Source organism: Polistes dominula, unplaced genomic scaffold (assembly GCF_049000335.1).
Source record: "Polistes dominula isolate Pdom_NZ unplaced genomic scaffold, Pdom_raw_medaka contig_79, whole genome shotgun sequence".
Classification (NCBI taxonomy): domain Eukaryota; kingdom Metazoa; phylum Arthropoda; class Insecta; order Hymenoptera; family Vespidae; genus Polistes; species Polistes dominula.
This window is the reverse complement of record NW_028300916.1, coordinates 547,865-570,460: the sequence shown is the minus strand read 5'-3', so window position 1 is coordinate 570,460 and position 22,596 is coordinate 547,865. Positions and strand designations below refer to the sequence as shown.

At 33.4% G+C, this 22,596-nt stretch overlaps 1 protein-coding gene across 3 annotated transcripts; it reads left to right on the top strand.

Annotated features, from left to right (window-relative positions):
* The first annotated feature begins 2,226 nt into the window (after positions 1-2,226).
* On the top strand, positions 2,227-22,040 carry mGluR (metabotropic Glutamate Receptor). 3 transcript variants are annotated; one of them, XM_015335794.2, is made up of 6 exons: positions 2,227-2,817; positions 4,610-8,255; positions 10,165-10,994; positions 15,134-15,246; positions 16,272-17,403; positions 21,093-22,040. In XM_015335794.2, exons 2-6 carry the CDS (start codon positions 7,708-7,710, stop codon positions 21,239-21,241), a joined length of 2,772 nt encoding a protein of 923 aa, XP_015191280.1. In that variant the 5' UTR covers positions 2,227-2,817; positions 4,610-7,707; the 3' UTR covers positions 21,242-22,040. The 3 variants fall into 3 exon arrangements, with proteins under 3 accessions (XP_015191280.1, XP_089026832.1, XP_089026833.1); XM_089170706.1 differs by having other exon boundaries at positions 2,227-3,664; XM_089170707.1 differs by lacking the exon at positions 4,610-8,255 and having other exon boundaries at positions 2,227-2,588.
* Positions 22,041-22,596: the final 556 nt, after the last annotated feature.

The window sequence follows — 22,596 nt, the reverse complement described above, 5'->3', positions numbered from 1 at the left end:
CACGCGTGCACGAGTATTTGAATTTTGTTTGTTGAAATAATTACTACTAAATATTACGATTAACATATGGATCAAGTATTTATTAGATTAATATTAAAAATATAATTTTTGTTCTATTTTGTTCCCTTTCGTTTTTTATTTTTTTCATTTCAAACACGATATTCGCATTTAAAGTGTACGAACAGTACGCGCTTTTAAATCGTACATCTACGATAAAAGAATTCCAGAACGCCATATTTGAAATTGCATTTTATATAGCTTTTTTATTTTCTCTCTGTATTTTTTTTTTCATTCGTTTTCATTTGCTTTTCTTTTTGAAAGGATGGAGGAAAAAAATGTACGTAAAAATTATTCCAGTCGTTGGGAAACTAACGTAAAAATATCGAATGTGTAGATACGCGGTACGATGTGGACAATTTTTCTAACGATGTTATATATGGTTACTTTGAGAGTAAAGTGAACGAAGGACAAATTAAAATGGAAAAGAAAAGATGAAAGATAAGAAGAGACAACATGAATAAAGATGATAAAAAAGCATACGCGAGCGTATTAACACAATGTAGTAAAGAGGAACGCAAGCAAAGAAGAGCTTACAGAAGAAGAAGAAGAAGAAGAAGAAGAAGAAGAAGATGAAGATGAAGAGGAAGAATAAGAAGAAGAAGAAGAAGAAGAAGAGGAAAAATATACGCGAGCTTTTAAGGATGGGCCGAGTGAAATTTCGTTTTTCAAATGTCAATGGAGGAGGAACGAACTTGTGTTCCACGTTCAGATATGCTGACGTCAAAGCGTCGTACTCGAAAATCGATGCTAAAAATACGAGAAATTCTTCTCCAAAGAAAACAAGGATTGATGGGATGAGGATGAGGGACTGGAACGGGGTTCTTTTTAATATTTAGGAGTGAGTTATGGGATGGACGATAAAAAACAAAACGAAACAAAAAAAAACTAAAACACAATAATAAAAAATACTCGGTAGTTCGATGACAATTAAAATTCCATCTATTTCTAGTACTCTCGTAACAACAAAAAATCGGAAGAGTAAATTTGAAATCAAAATATACGCCATCGCTGTATTTCGTTTTTTTTTTCTTTTCTTTTATACCATTTTGATAGCAAAAACGAACTATACTAATTTTCAATTGTTCTCCTTTCTACCCTATGCGTAATATCAAAGATTATTTTGGTTTGAAGGAATACGAAACGTTTTAATCGAGCGCATGTAATAAGCGATCCTGGAATATTTCCGTTCTATCGTAAGATAAATACCAATTGGACGTAGCTAGCTAGCTAGCTAGCTTGCTAGTTGCCTAGTCTCGTTAAGTAGAATTCGATGGATCGATATATCGGATCGTCTACTACGACGAGTAAGGGAAATAAGAGGAGGAAGAGGAGGAACAGGAGGAGAGGAACAGGTCAAATTGATTTAGATCGAATCCAGGCAAACACTTTGAATGTAAGTTTAACAACCGATAACATTGTCTAGTATGAAAAACCTTCAAACGGATTATACCAATCCTTGATCTTATTTTCATTTTATTTTTCTCTATCTCTTTTACTTATAAGGGATTTCTTTTTTTTTTCTTTTTATTGATTGTTTGTAGTAGAGAATAAAAGAAGAGATTGTAACGACAACAGGTTGGAAGTTTCGATAAGGAAAGGTATCGTCCTCGTCACGGTAGGAACGTTTATCCTTGCGCTTACTGGAGCTAAAGAAGCGCAAGCGAACAAACGAGTACAGAGGGTGGGTGGGCAGTAGGGTGCTGATGGCGGTAGTGATGGTGGGGTAGTCATGCTGGTGGTAGTGGGGAAGGAAGGGTTCTTCTTCGACGGTGAGAGGTACGTCACGGCGTTTAACCTATCGTTCGTGCGAATGTGCAAGCTACGTATACGTATATGGGGTGGGTGGTACACTGGTTCTTCCAAGTGATGGTAGTTGTGTGGGAAGAGGGGGTAGAGAGTAGCTCCAGAAAATAGGGTGGGGATAGATAGAAGCGCGAAACAGTGGCGCGAGAGTGAGCTTGCTACTGCGATAGAGGACGAACCAAAGAGAAAGAGAGAGAAAGAGTAGAAGCAAAAAAGGGAGACAGAAGTAGGAAGAGAAGAAGGGGTATGTAGAGAGGATAAAATAGCATAGAGAGTGGATGGATGGGTGAGAGGGTCGGTGAGAGGGTGGGTGATAGGGTAGGCAAAGTAGTGGGGGATGTAAAAGGGGCAAGAGGGTAGGAAAGGCCGGCCGGCCAGTCGTGCTGTGGCGGCAACTTGGAGATCGTCGCTTGTCCGCACACTCTCTTCTTCCCCGAACGGCGATGTTTCCAAACAAGGATCCTTTGGTTCGTCCTATCGACACTTTTCGAGGACGGATCGTCGAAATCACGGGGGATGAAAGTTCTCGATGGACGCTCGATGAGCCTCACCGAACAACCACCCTGCTCTCTACTGTCGCCGTTTAGGAGGAGACAGGACTGATAACTGAACGAAATTTAAGGAAGAGCAAGAGAGAGAGAGAGAGAGAGAGAGAAAGGGAGGATATTAATAATAATAAAAATAATAATAAAAATAAAGCAACACAACCGGGAGAAGATATTAATGTTAGTTGTTTAATTGTTAGTTAGTTTGTTTGTTTGATTGATCTATCTCTGACTGTCGTCATTTAAAGTCAATTTTCTACTATTCGCGATTTACGATTACATCTCGACGATTTTCGCGAGTCCACGCCTACGAGAGAGAGAGAGAGAGGGAGAAGAAAAGAGGGATGATCTTTGCGGAGGCTGCAGTTGCACGGCAATCGCGCGATTTCCTTTCGCGATGGTTTGCTTGGTAAACACACAACACGAAGAAGGAGAGAAAGAGAGAGAGAGATAAAAAGAGAGAGCAAGCAAGCAAGCAAGCAAGCTAGAAAAAAATATATATATATACATATATTTCTATATATATTATATATATGTAAAGAGAGAGAGTGAGAGAGAGAAGAAGAGAGAGTAACTTGTTTTTCCGAGCATCGAGTCATCTCCTCGCGCAAGCATCGTCGAGATTATCGATTCGATACGTATCATATTCCAACGTGCTATCGTCGGAGCTCGTTATTTCGACTTTCATTTTTGGAGTAAGATAGATAGATAGATAGATATAGATAGATAAACACGCATAGATAGAGGAGAGAGAGAGAGAGAGAGAGAGAGAAAGGAGGGAAAGAATGTGAAGCAAATCACGGTTAACTTCGAATATCTGTATGCGTGCGTGCATGCGTGCGTGCATGCGTGCGTTGTGTTAGTTCGACGATACATTTTCTTTTTTTTTTTTCTTTCTAAATTGAACGTGCGTGATTTCGTGCGTGTGTAATGTTTGTAATGATTTGTTAGGTAATAGATTATTATTATTATTATTATACATCTCTGGACACATAAATGATTGAAAGAGAAGAAAAATACAGAAAGAGTGTGTGTGAGAGAGAGAAAGATATATGGATGAAAAGGAAACGCGTTATTTAGGTCAGTCAGCGATTTTCGTGCCCGAGCCTTTGAACGTCCACTCTTGTAAGAAAAAGAGAGAGGGTGCGAGGTTGTAGCAAAAGAAAATCGAGGGTTGATGTAAACGGTGTTTCCTAGAAAAGAAACTGAAGAGTAGCTTGCTAAAGAGAAAGTGAGAAAGAGAACACAGTAACTTGGTAGGTATTAAAATTCGTGTTTGTGTCTATCACCAGCACCCTTCTTCTTTCTTTCTCTTTTGCTCTCGTTTTTTTTTTCGAGAGCGACCTTCGAACTTTCATTCACTCTCATCACGCCTCGCAACGCGGTATTCTCACCTTCTTATTATAAACGTATGCAAATATAAATAAATACGGTATCACGAAGTTGAAGCTTGCAGATGATTTTTTCGAACTCGGATAAATATATGTATACACGTATATGCGTTTAGGTGTTGGGTTAATTATTTTATATTTCTATATATTTATAATTTATAGTTTAATTTTAATTTTTATATAATTTATACTATATTCATAATTTATATTTATTAAGAATTACATTAAAAAAAAAATATATATATATATATATATATATATATATATAATAAATTATTATTATTATTATAATTTTATATATTTTATTTTATTATATTTTTTATTATAATATATATATAAATAAAAATTATTTATCTTCTTCTTTCTCTCATTTTCTCTTTTTCTTTTGTTCGGAATAAAAAATCGCAGTTAGGAGAATCGAGATTCTCGAGGTTAAATCTTTAGCTGGTAATTTAGCGGATTGAAGAACGGGCTCTGATACGGACGTGAGACTTTTATCCTCGGGGAAAGAAAAAAAAAAGTTTTGTTCTCCTTTTTTTTCTTTTTTCCTCATCGTTCTCTCCCTTTTCTTCCTTTTCTATTCTCAGAAAGGGGAAGAAGAAGAAGAAGAAGAAGAAGAAGTAAGAAGAAAGAGAGGTAGAAGATTTGAAAGAAGAATATTTCTTTCACCTCTCTTGCGTGAGAAAATAACAAGTTGCTAGTGGACCACCACGAGGAAGACGAGGTGGAGGTGGTGTAGGTGGAGGAGGAGGAGGAGGTCAAGAAGCATCGTGACGTGATATTGATTGATTTGTTTTTGTTGAAACACAGATCCACGGATAACGCACGGAGAAAAAGAGAGAAAAATAAAAAAAAATAAAACAAAAATAAAGAGAAAGAGAAATAGCAACGTTTGAAGAAGAATGTGTGTCAGGACACTCGATACTCGACAGTTCTCTCTCGTGATTGGACCAAAGATACGTTAGAAAAGTTTTGTGTGAGAAAAAGAGAGAGAGAGAGAGAGAGAGAGAGAGAGAGAGAGAGAGAAGGAAAGAGAAAAAGAAAAATATAGACAGAAATAAAAAAAATAAAAAAAAACAAGGAGAAAGGGTAGGAAAAAAAAATAATATATAGACACAACTAACACAACGGACCATGTACGTTCGTACGTTTACATTATTCGATTATATTTAGTTGACGAAATTTTTCTCGAACAATAAAAAATGATAAGAATACCAACGAGTATTCTTATCATAACGAGACCAAGGAAGAAATATCTCGACAGGATAACATCGATTTGCGAGCATCGTAAAGGAAACGGATCAACGGTTATCGATCCTAGTTGTCTTGTCTCGTTCTCGCATCACCGAACCCATTCTGGGACACTTCTCTTTATTCTGCTACGAGTTTACCTTCGATCAAGGATACGATCGATTTGTTCCAAATTTACTCAAAAACATATAATAGATTTAAATACCGATAAATTATTATTATTATTATTATTAATAATAATAATATTAATATTATCATCGTCTACATCGTTACTGCAGTTAGAAGAATTTGTTCCTAGTCGAATAATATCGTTGGAACGAATATTTCTTTCAACCATAGAAGAAGAAGAAGAAGAAGAAGAAGAAGAGGAAGGAGAAAAAATAGAAAAAGAGAGAAAAAGAAGGGGAAAAAGGGAACATTTTCGTAGAACAAGTAGAGTACTGTGAGAAAAAAATGTCAACTATACCTCCTGGTACTCTAAATCGCGTAGCTTTATTTCGTTTAAGATTACGAGCTGAGCAGTACGGAGTGGCTCGAGTAGTACGTTAAGCGAGTCAAATCCAAGCTTTGAACGATCCCAGGTTAGCGTGACACGAATTAGAACTCATTTAGGTAAAGTGTCGCCCGTTTTTAAGGGGTCGTGTGATAACAAGAAAAAATAGAAAAAGAAATAGAAAAAGAAGAAAAAGAGTGAAACGAAGTTGAAAAAGAACTTTGCAGTGGACCACATTAAGGTAGGGGTAAAGGGGGGGCGGCAAAAAGGAGGCTTTTTTTCGATGTTGCTGGTGTTTCTCGTTGAAACGAGAAGAGAGATTAGGGTTTCAGAGTTAAAAGCGAAATTTGCGCGATGAAGGGGGACACGAGGGGGTTGAATCCGTGGGAGGAGGATTCGAAGGTGGAGGAAAGTACGCTAAAAGAGGAAGTGCTGAAGCGTATCGTGGAAATCCGAATCCATTGCAGTAGCGTGGAGGAGAGAGGAGGAAGATAAAGGTTCGGGTAAAAGGGGGAAAAAGAAAAGGGATAGATAGGTAGATAGAGAGAGAGAGAGAGAGAGAAAGAAAGAGAGAGAAATAGGGAAGTGAAGCAAAGAAGAGAACGCCACTTCGCTGTTACGAGCTTTGCGTCAAAGAAAACGGGTCGGAGTTACCCGAGAAAGCAACACTTTTTCATCGAGATATATATATATATATACGTATATATGCACATACATACATATATATATTTGTGTACTATTTATGTATGTTGTATATAAAGAGGTAGAAAAAGGAAAGGAAAAGTTTGAAAGGAAACTAAACTCAAGAGAAACACATTTTCTTGAAGAATCGAAAGGAACCGTACGATATAGAAGGTGCTTCTGAGACCTGACTTTGGATAAAAAGTTTGACGCTCACCGAAAAAAAGTTTTATTCCGTTGAAGACTACTAAGGTGGGTTGGTTTCGTGAAGTAAAGGAAAGAAGGACACAGAGAAGGGGAGAGAGAGAGAGAGAGAGAGAGAGAGAGAGAGAGAGAGAGAAAGAGAGGAAAAGGAGCCGTTCTTTTCTTTCAATTCTTGCCTAAGAAAGAAGAAAGAAGAAGAAAAAGTTCCGGTGAAGACGGAAATGCCGAGGTTGCTTGCAAATTAGACTTCCGGTGTCGAACGAATAATACAAGGATCCTGAACGAGAAAAGATCCTCGAATCATTCTTAAGTAAAAATTACAAATTATATTATATTTGTTAATTTATATCATTAAAAATGGAACAATAGAAAAAAGAAAAATTTAGTCGTAGTTTTAAAAAAGGGGTAGTTTGTATCAGAATCGATTTTATTAATTAAAAATGAATATGGCCTTGGTCCAAGTAACAATTATGTTTCGAAGTTGATGCTTTGAAGAGAAATGTTCGGCAAGTTAATAACATTCTCTCTTCGTTCTTCGTTCTCCTAGTTGAACGTATCGGCACCGCATATCCGGCTTTTGGATGAATAATTTTGCAGACAACTTCCGGGCTTTGATTGGAAACTTGGAAATAGCTACTGCACATCCATGACGACCTATATAGGCCTCACAGGATAGATCGCATTCGATGCTTTGCAAACAACCTATTTACCGATCTCGATCTCTATCATCATCGATATTTAATAATAATAATTATCGTCTCTAGTCATTTATTTATATTTAATTAAAATGAAAAAAAGTTCGCGTAATTAAATTAGCATCTTTTTTCCATAAAAGATTTTTAAGGAAAAAGCTTTTCAAGTTTTACAAACGAATAAGAAAATATTTATGAAATAATACGAATAAATTTCGTTTTAAAACGAAAAGGATATATATACATACTCGTATATATATATATATATATATATATATATATATATATATATATATATATATATTTGTATACGTTTAAGTGTTTTTGAAGTCACGAGAAAGCCTAGTTAATATGAGTATGTCAAACATACGACGAAAAGCCTAAATAAGTTGAAAAGCAACGATAAACGAACCCTTTAACGAGAACAAGATAGAAGTAAATTATTCAAAGAAAATCAACGAATAGAAAAAGAAAGAGAGAGAGAGAGAGAGAAGAGAAGAGAGAAAAACAAAAAGATGCGATCTGCATGCGAGTAGAAAAAAAAGAAAATTAAAGCTTAACGTTAGCTTTAGATTTTCCTGATCAAAATGAGACCTTCCTTGTTACGCACTGTGATCCTTTTGATGACGTTACAACAGTTACCATCTATCAGTCATTCTCGACTACACAGCGAAAGGGAATCTGTTTTGATACCGGGCGATATCGTCCTAGGTGGATTATTTCCCGTTCACGAGAAAGGTAGTTCCGCATGCGGACCTAACGTCTACAATCGTGGGGTCCAACGGCTGGAGGCAATGCTTTTTGCGGTAGATCAAATCAACAGAGAGAGCAGGATATTGCCGGACATCATGTTGGGTGTACACATCCTGGACACTTGTGGAAGGGACACCTATGCTCTCAATCAAAGTCTACACTTCGTTCGCGCATCACTTTCAAATTTGGATATAAGCGTGTTAGAGTGTGCTGATAAATCAACACCAAGAGTTAAGAAAACTGCTAGTGCTGGTCCGATATTTGGTGTCATCGGTGGATCATACAGTTCTGTATCACTTCAGGTTGCCAATCTGTTGCGTCTCTTTCACATACCACAAATATCACCAGCATCCACGGCAAAGGCTCTTAGCGACAAAACCAGGTTTGTTTCATTTTATTTATTTATATTTTCTTATCAAATGTATCGGGGGTAGGTACCTAGTTTTTTAGTCAATTGCAACAACGTATAAAATAATAAATAAAAAAAATATAAATCGATATAAATTTTCCAACTAATTACGAACAGTTACGTTGTTTCGTTGGCAATTTCAAAGAGAAAGAGAGAGAGAGAGAGAGAGAGAGAAAGGCAGCAGTAACTCCTACTATTGCGTAACTAAAATTACCTTCTCCAAGGATTGCGTAAAGCGTCAAGCGTTCACACGAAGTTAAAGTTTCTTCTGAGAGAAGAAGTTGCGTTAACGACAAGTATCCTTTTAAAAGATCTTGGCAAAGGGTCAGAAAGCAATGCAGTCAATCAAATAAGTTACCTTTTACTGTTTCGCGTTCAAGGTTTAAGTTTTAAATTTCATTTGATTGAGAAAATATCTAATCAAAATTTGAATCTAATATTTTCTTTCATTTTCTTAGATTTAATGATAGAAGTGTTAGTGGGACTAATGAACAATGGAAGTAACAATAACTGCATATCGCAGTTTGGTTATCCTCTTTTTACTTTTATGCTTTGTGGCCAATTGGAACATACTTTGTTGTCATTTTCATTGGAAGGCAAGCTTAGCAAAGGAAAGGGGTGCTTTTGTAAGGTTCATATTGCTTTCGGTTTCATTAGGTATTCCTTGAAAAAGCTTTAATTTCCAACTTTTCCATTTCTACTCCTACCGCTTTTTGTCTTCAAATGAATATTTAAATATATATATACATATTACTATTATAGTAATATTAAATACTAAGCAGTGTTAGAAAGAAAGAAAAAAAAAGCATTAACAATAGTCCAACGAAAATGAATTCACGTGTTATCCGTATGCTTGTTCTATGTATATGTGTAAAAAAAAAAGTGAAGATTTTAAACCTCATTTAGATCATTATTTTTTGTAACCCTTCAGTTTACTATTATTACTTTTTTTTTGTTCTTAACCTTAAATTAATCTTCTTTGCGATTCATAAAATATGATAGAATAAAGGAGATATTTTCAAGTCTAATAAGAGACTCGTCAGCAAAAAGAAAGAAAGAAAGAAAAAAAGAAAGAAAGAAAGAAAGAAAGAAAGAAGAAAAAAAAAGGAAACGTTTTTAATGTCGTTACTCCTGACGAAAAAAAAAGAAATAGAAAAAAAGGATAGAAAGAGATATTATATTCAGGAAAGGTTTCATTCCTGTTAGAATCACGAAATTGCTTGCTAACTTGCGTTCTTACAAATGAGACTCTCCCCCCCCCCCCCCTTTTTTTTGTCTCTTCTTTTTTTCCTTGGAAAGCGAGAGTATCGTCGTCGTCATCGTCGTCGTTGTCGTTGTCGTTGTCGTAGTTGATGGTGCTGGTGTATATCGATTGGTAGAAATATATCTATTACGTTCTATCCGTATCCTGCGTAACCCAATTTGTCCCCAGAGTTCGATCATGGAGCCTCCACCCATTCCTACCTCCCACCGCCACCCCATTTTTCTCTTTCTCTTTCTTTGGAAAAAAACTTCGATGACGACCCTCGAGACATCGAACAGAATTGCGTGTGGATCGTCAATATACTTCACAACACGTGCTGATCATTAAGATGATATAGTATTTCTATCCTCGGGGGTTATGGTGTTTTTATTTTTAGTTTTATTTTTATCTTTTTCTCTTCTTCTACTCTTCCTTTTTGTTCATTCTTTTATGTTTGTGAAACGAAAGCTATCTTGATTTATTTCATCTCTCATAGGATATACTATCATATATATATATATAAGTTTAATTTAAAAAATAGTAATAATTATATACAAATATGGCAAGATTCACGTTGACGATTTAGAATTAAAATAAATGGTTGCTAAGCATAATAGAAATTGTTTTGTATCTGTACAGGTTTGATTACTTTGCAAGGACAGTACCACCGGATACATTCCAATCGATAGCATTAGTCGATGTCGTGAAAAGCGCTAATTGGTCTTACGTATCGACCGTTTATTCAGAGGGTAGTTATGGGGAACATGGAATCGAAGTGTTCACTCGCGAAGCTATAGAAAGAAATGTTTGCATAGCAGCTGCAGTTAAAGTACCAAGCGCAGCTAATGATCAAATATTCGACGATATCATTCAAAGATTAATCAAAAAATCTAATGCAAGAGCCGTCGTACTTTTTACCCGTGCAGAAGATGCCCGAGGAATTCTCGAAGCAACGAGAAGATCGAATCTAAGTCAACCGTTTCAATGGTTGGCCAGTGATGGTTGGGGTAGACAATTGAAATTGGTCGAAGGATTGGAAGATGAAGCGGAAGGTGCCATTACGGTCGAATTACAATCGAAAAATATTCCAGAATTTGATGAGTATATGGCGTCATTGACGCCTGAAAACAATTACAGAAATCCGTGGTTCACCGAGTATTGGGAAGAAGTTTTTAGTTGCGTTTTAAATGAAAACACCAAAACGCAAAATCAAATTATCCCTACTACGATACCACCGACTAATGGGGTTAGAAAAATTTGTAATCCTGAACTTAGATTGACAACTAGCAGAGGATACGAACAAGAATCTAAAGTACAATTCGTCGTTGATGCTGTTTACGCTTTTGGAATTGCTTTGCATAATCTTCAACGTGATCTTTGCGGGGAAAATCAAGGACTTTGTCCTGCGATGACCAATTACGATCGTGGTGCATTCTACAGGGATTATCTTTTGAACGTTTCTTTCGTAGGTAAGCTTAAGAATTTTTTTCATATTATTATTGATTTTATTTTATTATTCGAACGAATGGGTCTTGATTGTTATACAGCACCATTTTGTGGTTGTTTTCTTTCTTATTTTTCTAACGAAACATATTATAGTCTTTTATATATTCAAATACTATTAAACGATCGTTCGTTTCCCAACATAAATCAATTTTATATCCTTGCTATTATGCGAATGAGAAAAGCAATGACTATTCGGTTTATATGCAATAAACTGGACACGATAGCTAAGTTGAAACTATAAATTAGCGAAAATTTATACAAGCGGACACGAAAGTTAAAAATAAAATGATCGTTAAGAAAATAACCATTTTATCATCGAACCTTTGTTTGTTTTCATTCGTACGAATAATTTAATTGAGGAAAATAGGTTATTTAAAAATCCAATTTTCTTTTTAATAAATATTCTATTATTATATTTATATTTTTAAATACTTAGTAGAAAAAAAAGGAAATTTCGAATAGATTTCGTTAGATAGTTCGTATATTTATACGAAAAATGTTACGAAAGTTTAGTTGAAGGTTCGATGTAGGGAAAGGAAAGGGAGCGGGTAAAAGGGGCCGAGGACAGGACTGAGTTATTCGATTTAAAATAAAAGTGTCCGAATATTTTTACGACTGGCTGAATATCACAGAAAGTACGAGACGACTATCGATCGGAAACATTTAGTACGACCGAAATTACCTTTTTGTTCTATTTTATTAGGTTTTTTATTTATTTTATATATATATATATATATATATTTCTTTTTCTTTTCCAATAGAAAAAGATTTGATCGAGTGATAAAGTTTAAGTACGATCGAAAAATCGTCGATGTAATCGTAATAAAATGTTGAATTATTAGGTCGAGTCATAAATAACTTCCGTTTTTTTTATCAGACAAAGAATGGCGTTTCTGCGACTGATAAGTGCAAGACACCTTTCATGGAGTTTTTTTTTTGCACTCTTTGCAATTGTTCAACGTATCTATTGGATTTTGCTCCAATATTACTTTTAAAAGGTTCGTCAAAGTTGGAAATACGTCCTGCACTCGGTTCATCTTTTAAGATCGTATCTCCAGAACGGAATTTTACAAACCAGTTTCTGACTGCCCTATCAGTTATCAGACCTGCACTGTATACACTGCATATTTTTTCAGTTGCCACCTTAGTGCTATTGCCTTGTTTCAATTCCTAAAGCATTACACGTCGAATATGCACTTTTTACTATTCATTTCAGTGATTAAGAAAAACGGTTGAATGTAACATTGACTGTATAAAAAAGTTAACAGAAGACTAACTGAATCCTCATCTATATAGTGATATCGAAAATTTGTTTGTTTCGGTGACTTATAACAGGTAAATACGAAAAATAGATTCTACATAGCCGCATCGAAAGTTACTTATGACTTGACCTAATATTTAGCACAATTTAAAACACGAAAATAATAATAATAATAATAATAAATGACTATAATAATATATTGGATATAACTACGGATAGATATTTGTCGTAAATTACTGGTAACACTTGGTTTGAAAGATGGATCGATCGATAGCATGTTTAAAAAAGAAACAAACGTTCGTTCCGCAATTCTAATCGATCATATCCTTGGACGTAATACTCGTTAAAGGAAATAGTTATCTACGAATGGAAATCGTATCTATAAGGAATGGAATTTATGTTAGACATATCGTTAAGGTATGATAGAATAGGCCATAGTATTTATGGTTAGAAGGACGAGTTGGATTTTGAAAGAAAAAAGAAAAAGAAAAAAGAAAAGAAAAGAAAAGAAAAGAAAAAAAAAGACATTTTATCGAGGTCAAAACTTTTGATGGATAGTCACGACGACGCATTGAAATATTCACGACACGTGTTCTTTAAATATTTTTCTTTTTTTTTACGCTCAGATATATAGGGGGTTGAGCTTAATAGGGATAGAATTATCAATATTGAATCGGTAATCGCTTGGAGTATTAGTACAAAGAAAAGAAACATAAAGTAGATCTAAAAAAAGCAATCATTTCATATTTTATATTTCATATAATAATCAAATTAGGTAGAATTTTATTTTTCAACTTGAGTATTTAATTAAAGGATAATAATAATTAGAAAATTTGATATATCTAAAATTAACTGATGAGTAAAATATTATAGAAGATATTACAACGAACGTGGCTGATACTTGAAATCGCTTACAAATAAGAAAATGAGAGATTGTTGGCAAGGATTAAGTGATTTTTTAATTATATTTTTTTCTTCTGATGTTCTTAATTAATATTAAAGAAAAAAATACAAACCTCTTTCTTTTTAATTAAAGGGTAATAATATTTATAAAATTGTTTATACCTGAGATTAAATGACGAGTAAAATAAAAGATACTACGATTAAGCGTGGGTGAAACTTGGAATCGTTTAGAGAGAAGAAAACGAGAGAGAGAGAGAGAGAGGTAGTTGGCAAGGTTTAGGTGATTTTTCGATATTTATTGGTTGATTTAATGCGTTAGCAAGTAGATTATATAGATATATTATTAAACGGAATATCTCGAATTGGATCGGACTCATCCGAGGGCACATACCACTATCGATTCGTGTCACGAACGTATACACGCGACGATATCGCACGAAATGCGCAAGAGATAATGGCTCTCGCGTTTATTCCTCGCCGAGGTGCGTTTTTAGGCTATCGTCAACCTAGAACGTCGACTCAAATATTAAGGTCACGTTGGTGCAGGTACTTTCGGTGATAAAGGGAATACGATCCTTCTCCGAGGACTCACTTTTTCTTTGATCTCATCCTCTCTCACCCTTTCTCTTTTTCCATCTTTTCTCTTCCTTTTCATTTTTTCCCTTTCTCGATTTCAATAGGTTTGTGTGAAAATTCGTATTATTATTAACCTTTTAGACAATAGACGCCACTGTAGTGGCTTTATAATTCAACCAATCATTTCACACCGATTAATTAGTAAGCGACGATTTACTTTGACTCCCATAGCGTGACTCGCTCACTCTATTATATTAGCTTCACGAGTAATACAATAGAACGAGGAAATTGCGTTACGCGATGTCCGTCTATTTAGGTCACCGAACGAGAACATCTCTCCACGATATTTTCGGATAAAAGGAATACTTTATGAACCATCCAAGAAGACGATAACGTTTCTGATCTACAACTTCTCTGTCTATCTGCTTTTTTTTTTATCTTTTTTTTGTGTGTGAAAATATCATTTCTTTTTTCTTTTCTATTTATATTACGTGTTTTAGTAACACGTGTGTTTGATTTTATCACACGTTTAGTAATTATATTCTTATTTTTATTCTTTCAAGATAATATTAATTGATATTTTTTATTGGAAGGTTTTATTCAAAGTAACATAATTACTCTTTCATATAGTTCGTTAAAATATTAATTATTATACAGCGATACAAATCATATAAATTTGACATAATATCATTCTTTTTCTGTAGACATAAAAAAAGTGAGTTCTACGAAATTGATAAGGTTTCCAGGTCATAATATTTTTAATGGATGGTTTAAATGAAATTTTATTTCTTTTGTTCGTACTTTTCTTCTTTTCTTTCCCTCCCTTTTTTTATTACTTTTGTTTTTTCTTTGAGTGACAAGAATATGACAAGAAAAAAGAATGCATTATTTTAATGATATCAAGTGTACTAAGCGTTTATTACCAATTACCATTTACCATGAATATCAAAGATCACTGCACGTGCATTCGATTCGTTGAATGATATAGGACATTCTTTGATTGATTTTCATTTATATTCGAAAAACTATTAGACAATTAGATTAATTCGATTAATTCGATTATAATAAATTTGAATTTGAAGTTAGGAAAACAAACACAGAGAGTGGGCAATGGATTTTCCACATATGAGAAATGACAAAATTTCAAGGTAATTCTGAAATAAATTTTCACGGTGATAAAGAGAGTTATCTCTATGCTGAAAGTTCGTCCTCGCAAAAGGATAACCGCTTTTCAGAATCCTTCTCAACCGATATACTTTGAAAACCCATTCGTTGCAGCTTGACGGAGTGTACCTTGGCGATATTACTTGCCATTTCATGGACCAAGCCTCGAGGGTATTCAGATTTTCAGTTATTTTCTAGACTCCGCTGGCAGCGAGGTGAAATTCGACGAACACGGTGACGGCCTGGCAAGATACGAGATCCTGAATTTTCGAAAATCGAATCTCAGCGGTACCGACACCTATCACTATAGGGCAAGTATCAAAATGCTAATGAAAAATAGAAAGAAAAAAAGAAAAACAAAAATAAAAAAGAAAAGTTTTTCTTTTACTTGAACTCCTTTCCTTTCTTTTCCTTTCCTTTATTCCCGTTCTTACAATTAATTAACATTCCTGAAAATTCGCGAAGAAAAGAGGAATACCGTTTTGTAGATCCTACGTTTAATTCCCTTTCTTCGAATTACTTTTATAAAAGTTTGCCATTCGAACCAAGACGAAAGCTATCCATCCTCTCTTATTGTTTCCTTATTGAAACTTTCCACGAATTGTTTCTCTTTCTTTTTTCTTTTTTTATTAATAAAAAATTATCATTTCTAGATATTACGATTAATCATAAATATATTTCCAAATATAATCGTGTAAGTGTACGTTCGCGATGAATCATTCGATTTAAATCTAATCTAACTTCATTTATTCTCTTTTATTTTTTTGTTTTTATTTCTCAATATACAAATTCTCGTTCCGTTTAAAAGCTAATAGCCGTAGTTTAATTCTGTTGGCAAGTACTTTATCGGATTAGCATCAATTAATGTACAATTACATGCTATTACCGTTGAAAACAAATATTTCAACAAAAGCGCGTATCAACAGAGACGATATTTATTCGAGCTACGGTAGAAAGTTAATTACGAGCTAGAATATCTTCTTTATTTCCAATAAGCCATCCATCCTCTTTTCCTCTACCAAACGGAAAATAATACAAGCTACCTAGCACCAGAGTTACCTATTAGCTATAGTTAACTAGCCCTCAAGCGATATTCCAAAGAACAATCGAGCTTAGTTATTTCAACGTAATGTTGAAGAAAAAAAAGAAAATACTATTTTATATGTAATATGTCTATATTTATATCTCTTATTTTACTTTTTGTTAAAATATAAACGTAAAATCGCGAATTAATATTTTTCTATTTGATAATAAATAATGTTAGTATGTAACGTTATTGAATTTCCATTTGATTATATATTCGGTTTATATCGAATAAAAATAAGAAAGATTTCAGGTGGTTGGAAAATGGTACAACTCGTTGGACATTCAGACGGACGAATTGGTTTGGGCACGAGGAACGAAAGACATACCAATTTCAGCATGCTCTTTACCCTGCGAGCCAGGTATGATAAAGAAGCAACAGGGTGACACTTGTTGCTGGGTGTGCGATCAGTGTGAAGAGTACGAGTTTGTATACAACGAGTACACCTGCATGGATTGCGGGCCAGGGTCGTGGCCTCACGCGGATAAAAGGGGTTGCTATGATTTACCGGTGAAGCATATCAAGTGGAGCAGCGCTTTCGCGATAGCACCAGCAGTTATCTCGTGTCTCGGTATAGCAGCGACCTTAGCAGTGGCATGTCTTCTATTTCAACATAGGGACACTCCAGTGGTTCGAGCATCTGGACGGGAATTGACCGTTGTACTTTTGGCCGGTGTTTTGGTCTGCTATTTGAATACGTTTTTGTTGCTTGTAAGGCCTACCACAGTTACCTGTGTACTCCAAAGGTTCGGTGTGGGGGTTAGTTTTAGCGCGGTGTACGGTGCTCTTTTAACCAAGACCAATCGAATAGCTAGGATATTCGATGCAGCATCAAGATCAGCAGTTAGACCACGTTACATCAGTCCAACCTCACAAGTTTGCATAGCAGCAGCCCTGATAGCTTTTCAAATCGTTCTTACTCTTATCTGGATGGTCGTCGAACCACCTGGTACTCGATATTATTATCCCGATCGCAAACAAGTCATATTGAAGTGCAACATACAAGACATGAGCTTTCTATTCTCTCAACTATACAATGCAATTTTAATTCTCGTTTCTACCGTGTATGCCGTTAAGACGCGCAAAATACCGGAAAACTTTAACGAAAGTAAATTCATCGGTTTCACAATGTACACCACGTGTATTATCTGGCTCGGTTTCGTACCCATTTATTTTGGAACTGGAAACGCTCACGAGACCCAAATCACGACACTCTGTGTTGCGATTAGTTTAAGCGCATCGGTTACCCTAGTATGTCTTTACGCTCCCAAAGTTTATATAATCGTCTTCCAACCGGATAAAAATATACGTGGAAAGATTTGCATCAAGAGCAACACTTTGAAGAAACAAGGTAGCAGTGCCGGTACATCGTCGGTTACGAAATGTAAGTATCTATTAACGTACGCGCTATATTTCAATAAGATGTTTCAATTGACATTAATTAATAAAACGATATATCGTTGCATTTCATTTCGATTCGATTTGATTCGTTCGCAATAACTTGAAAATTTGATTTTATTTGATTTCTATTAGATACGATTGAATTTTGCACCTTTTATTTCTATTTCGTTATCTCGAATTAGACGCGTCGCGACTGTCCAACATCCTTTCTCGTTATTCGAGATCGTAATATACGATAAAAAGCGATTTTAGGTCAATCGATCGTCTATCTTCAGCGAGCTTAACCTTTTATTATTCCGATCGTTCAATTTAACGAAGTGCATCGACGTTTACAACATACTAGTAAACTCTGCTTCTCTTTTTCTTCCTCTCTCTCTCTCTTATGTGAATCCGAGGATAATTATAAAAACCCTCCACCACATTCTCCATCACCTTTTTCTCCTCCTCATCCTCTACCTTTAAATTTGTTTCATCACGATAATACCTTTCGGTTTATCTACGATAATATATCGAATTTTCCTTTTATTTGTTTCATTAAATTTACACATACGAATAAATAATATGCACATGCGTATAGGAAGTGAACTATATAACAGTAAGTAAATAACTTACATAACTTAAATCACTGAAATAACGACGAAACATTCTATTCGTTATGTTAGAACGTTAAAAAAAAAAAATTGAAAAAAATGAAAAAAAAAGAACACAAATGATAATCTTAATGCCTCGCTACGACGACGCACGGTTTTGTCAATAAAAGCGTGACCCATTTTTTATGTACTGCTACAGTCCACATGTTTTTCTCGCCCTCCCCCTCCTCCTTTCCTCTTCTCTTTCTCTACCTTCTCTCTCACCTTCCCACCCGTCGAGACGAATCTAATGCTTTCTTTTTTTTTTGTTTGTTTTTTTTTTTTTTTTTTAATCAGAAACTTTACCAAAGTTCATTCTTTCGAAGTTTCGATTCATTTTCTACGATCAAAAAACTTTTTCCAAATATTTGCTCGTAAATATGAGAAATTTTCTATCTTATATTTTCGTGGATACGTTTAATTTTATTTACGACAAAATAATTAACCCTTTTTACACTCGAGGGCTTTGACAATAAAAAGAAAAAAGAAAGAAATTGAAACAAATTCTATTCAATTTACAACGTATCGACTGCATATATATGATTTTTCTTTTATTAATTAAACATATATCATTTATTTATAATACGTGAATATGATTTATTTTATTAATTACGCATATGGCATTTATTTATAATATATGAATATGATTTATTTCTATTGAAATTACTTTGTAAATTACTCAAAGTAATATTTCAAATGAAAAATATAACTTCGAATGCAAAGGTTTTTTTTGCTGCAAACCCTTTGAGTGCTGAATACTTTTACCTAAAATATTTTATAGAAACGGAATAATTTATTATTAACCAAATTCTAATAATAAAGACATCACTGCGCAGGAGCGATAAAACAAATATAATTCAGCTTAAACAATTAAAAATATTAACACGTTTGTCGCCCAACCCGTTTCAGTTGAGTTTCTCGCCAGACCCAAAATTCGACTGTCGGCGCGCCGTAACGTAAAGAAGCGATAAGTAGAAATATCAATAATGCGACCCGTGTATTATGGTTATATTATATTATTATAATTTATTTATCGAATATAATAAAATATAAAAATATTGTTTATTTACCGAAAATAATAAAATATAAAAATATTGTTTATTTACCGAAAATAATAAAATATAAAAATATTCTTTATTTACCGAAAATAATAAAATATAAAAATATTGTTTATTTACCGATAATAATAAAATATAAAGCTATCTTTTATTTATCGAAAATAATAAAATATAAAAATATTGTTTATTTACCGAAAATAATAAAATATAAAAATATTGTTTATTTACCGAAAATAATAAAATATAAAACTATCTTTTATTTATCAAAAGTAATAAAATATAAAAATATTGTTTATTTACCGAAAATAATAAAATATAAAACTATCTTTTATTTATCAAAAGTAATAAAATATAAAAATATTGTTTATTTACCGAAAATAATAAAATATAAAAATATCGTTTATTTACCGAAAATAATAAAATATAAAACTATCTTTTATTTATCAAAAATAATAAAATATAAAAATATTGTTTATTTACCGAAAATAATAAAATATAAAAATATCGTTTATTTACCGAAAATAATAAAATATAAAATTATCTTTTATTTACCGAAAATAATTTTGTTTCGAAATGGGAAATGTGATAAGTTTTTCCAACTAAAAATACTATAACTTCAACAAGAAGAGTGTCACCGTGCTACCCCGTAGACGGGGCCCCCGGGGAAGCATGCCCGTCTCCGGTATACAGTGCCATGGCGACGAACGTGTTAATAGAGTAAAGTGCAATGTTCGATGTATCGTAAATAACTATTAATTAATCGAAAAGAATGTATATTATTATCTAAAAACATCCAATATATGATCGGAGTACTTTATTCCTCAAGATCCGCCATTAGACTGATACATTGTTCTCTATGAAGGTTCTTACATTTAATATTGTTTATAAGACTTTTCATAAAAGGAAATTTTATCTATTATGAATATTATTTTTATTATGGGCATACGCAACGTTCGGAGTGTCATGTAAACAACATTTAACAAAAGAATTTTAACAGAGAGAAATAACCCAGTTTTAGAAGAGGACGATACTTCGATCATATAATCCGAGCTTTTAGACAATATTAAACACTTGCATCGATTAATTAATAATTATTTTAACCCTTTGCACTCGGTTGTCCCCTCTGGTAGGACAATATAAGTGTAGCATATCATTCGGTTGTCCAAGCTGGTGGGACATGAAAGTTTATTAGCGATTACGGAGAATGAACTTGTTCCACCGCAATTTTTGAAGAAACACGTGTTTTCCTGTAGTTTTCTATTAAAATGGCACAAAAAAACAAATCGAAATATGATAAAATTGTCAAGATGCATGATAAATAAATTACCCGTTTTACACGTTGAAAAAGAAGGTGCAAAGATCGTTCACGACGGACTATACACTTCTCTAATCCATTGAGCAATATGTAGAATTAGTGTATTAGGCGTACAAAGGTACACGGATTTGGCTCAATGATATGGAAAAACTTAACAAGATAATAAAGAAATCTGAAACCTGAAAGAAAAAATTTACAAAAACTCAGTTCGTATAAAATAGATGTTGATTGTTTTTTGTAAATATGTGTTCTTCAATATCCACAAATACATATAAAGCAAATTTTATTACAATTCCTTACTTGGTTCTAAAATTGTACTGTATAATATCACGTTTCCAGAATGTACGTTTCCGCGAGAAAGTGGCGTCGAGTTGCTGGTAGGTAACGTCCGAAACGGTACCAAGTGCAAAGGGTTAATATTCTAAAACATTCTTCTTATATTACAACATAATTTAACCCTCATAGTCATCACTGCGCATGTGTGATAAAATAATTACATTAGAATGCAAAAAATGATATAAAAAACATTTCATTAAGATTAATTGAGTAGTTTCAAAGTTATTAATGGACAAACGTTGTGATACTGAATTTTTATATACATATATGATGAAGATGTATGTGTAATTGTATTTATTGAAAACTATGTTATCAAAAAAATTGGATGTTTCAGATACTGCCTGCGAATTAGTAAGCGAAAGTATGCCCTTACAAAGTGCACTAACAGCAGCTGTACAAACTTCATGTGGTGTAACGGAAATTTCACTAGCACCTAACTCGTCTAATCTACCGAGTAACAATGAACAGGTGGCACAATTATAAATATAAATCGACTAGCCAATTTCCTTCTACGTACGAATATAATTTATAATACGTGTATGTGCGCGTGTGTGCGTGTGTGAGTTGATATATGTCATCTTCGATAAATTCGATGAATTTTAAATGCACGTGTTTTGCGACCAAAGTGATCAAAGTGTTTAAAAGAAAACCAAAAAAAAAAAATTGTAAACAATATTCCATCGTAGATTAATTTAAATAAGAAGATTATTAAAAAAAAAAAACAAACAAACAAACAAACAAACAAAAAACTTTATGAGACTGTGTGTAAGTTCTATAGAAAATATTGAAAAACATTAAAAGATGCAATATCTTTAATCGATGTTATTTTAAATCGTGAATTAATTAAGTACAAAGTATTTCATAATATATAAATAATATTTCGATTGCGTGTGTGTGTGTGTCTGTGCGTGTATGTACGCGTGTGTATCGTTTCAATGCAAATACTATTATCTTAATCGAGATATGATATTAACAATATAATTTGCGTAATCGATTCAATTTTCAACAGATAACATTCGTACGAATGCTTTCTCGTATTTTGCGTCCTGAATTTTCATTACTATTACTACACTTATTATCATATTAAATACAAAACACCGTGTATATACATAATATATAATATATAAAAATCATAAAAATCATCGATCAATCAATCATGATCATTGTTGTCGTTATTGTTACTGTTATATATACTTATGTATGTATATAAATGAATATATACGTATATACGTATGTATAAAAAAAAAATAGATCCATGTATATTGATATCTACAATAATATATAAATAAAAAAAAAGAATTAATAAAAAACAAGTGTGTATTGGGATCTCTAGCACTTGAATACAGTATCTGGTGGTTAAATTCAGAACTTGAGCAGTTAGGAGAGATTGCTGACAGCTGATTTAAACTACACGATATTTATGTGGAAATATTTATATTTTTAATTTTATGACTTGCACCAGTTATTTCTTCATGTGGATTATCTTTAATATGTGAAGTTTGTAAACAAAAAGTTAAAATACTTATAATATTACAATCACCACTTGGTACTTGCCCACACTTAATCACATGTCCAGCATTTAATACACTTTCACCACCAACAAAATTTGTATTGCTTGATTTTGTGCAAGCAAATTTAAATATTTCTTACAATGTAAGTTTCGTTATATTTAATTTATTTACAAAAAAATTATAATAATAATAATAATATAAATAATAAATAATAAATAAATAAAATATAAATAATAATGTTATACACGTTGTTCTCTATTTTGGTTATACAAGTAATGCACAGTATCATCCAGTCTCTAGTTCATATTTTTGACGCTAGGGTAAGCC

Excerpts from the sequence above, each read along its gene's own strand:
- mGluR (XM_015335794.2), top strand. The coding sequence starts at position 7,708 with ATGAGACCTTCCTTGTTACGCACTGTGATCCTTTTGATGACGTTACAA. Across the intron at positions 10,995-15,133 it reads TTTGAACGTTTCTTTCGTAG|ACTCCGCTGGCAGCGAGGTG; the intron begins GTAAGCTTAAGA and ends GTTATTTTCTAG. Across the intron at positions 17,404-21,092 it reads TACATCGTCGGTTACGAAAT|ATACTGCCTGCGAATTAGTA; the intron begins GTAAGTATCTAT and ends TGGATGTTTCAG.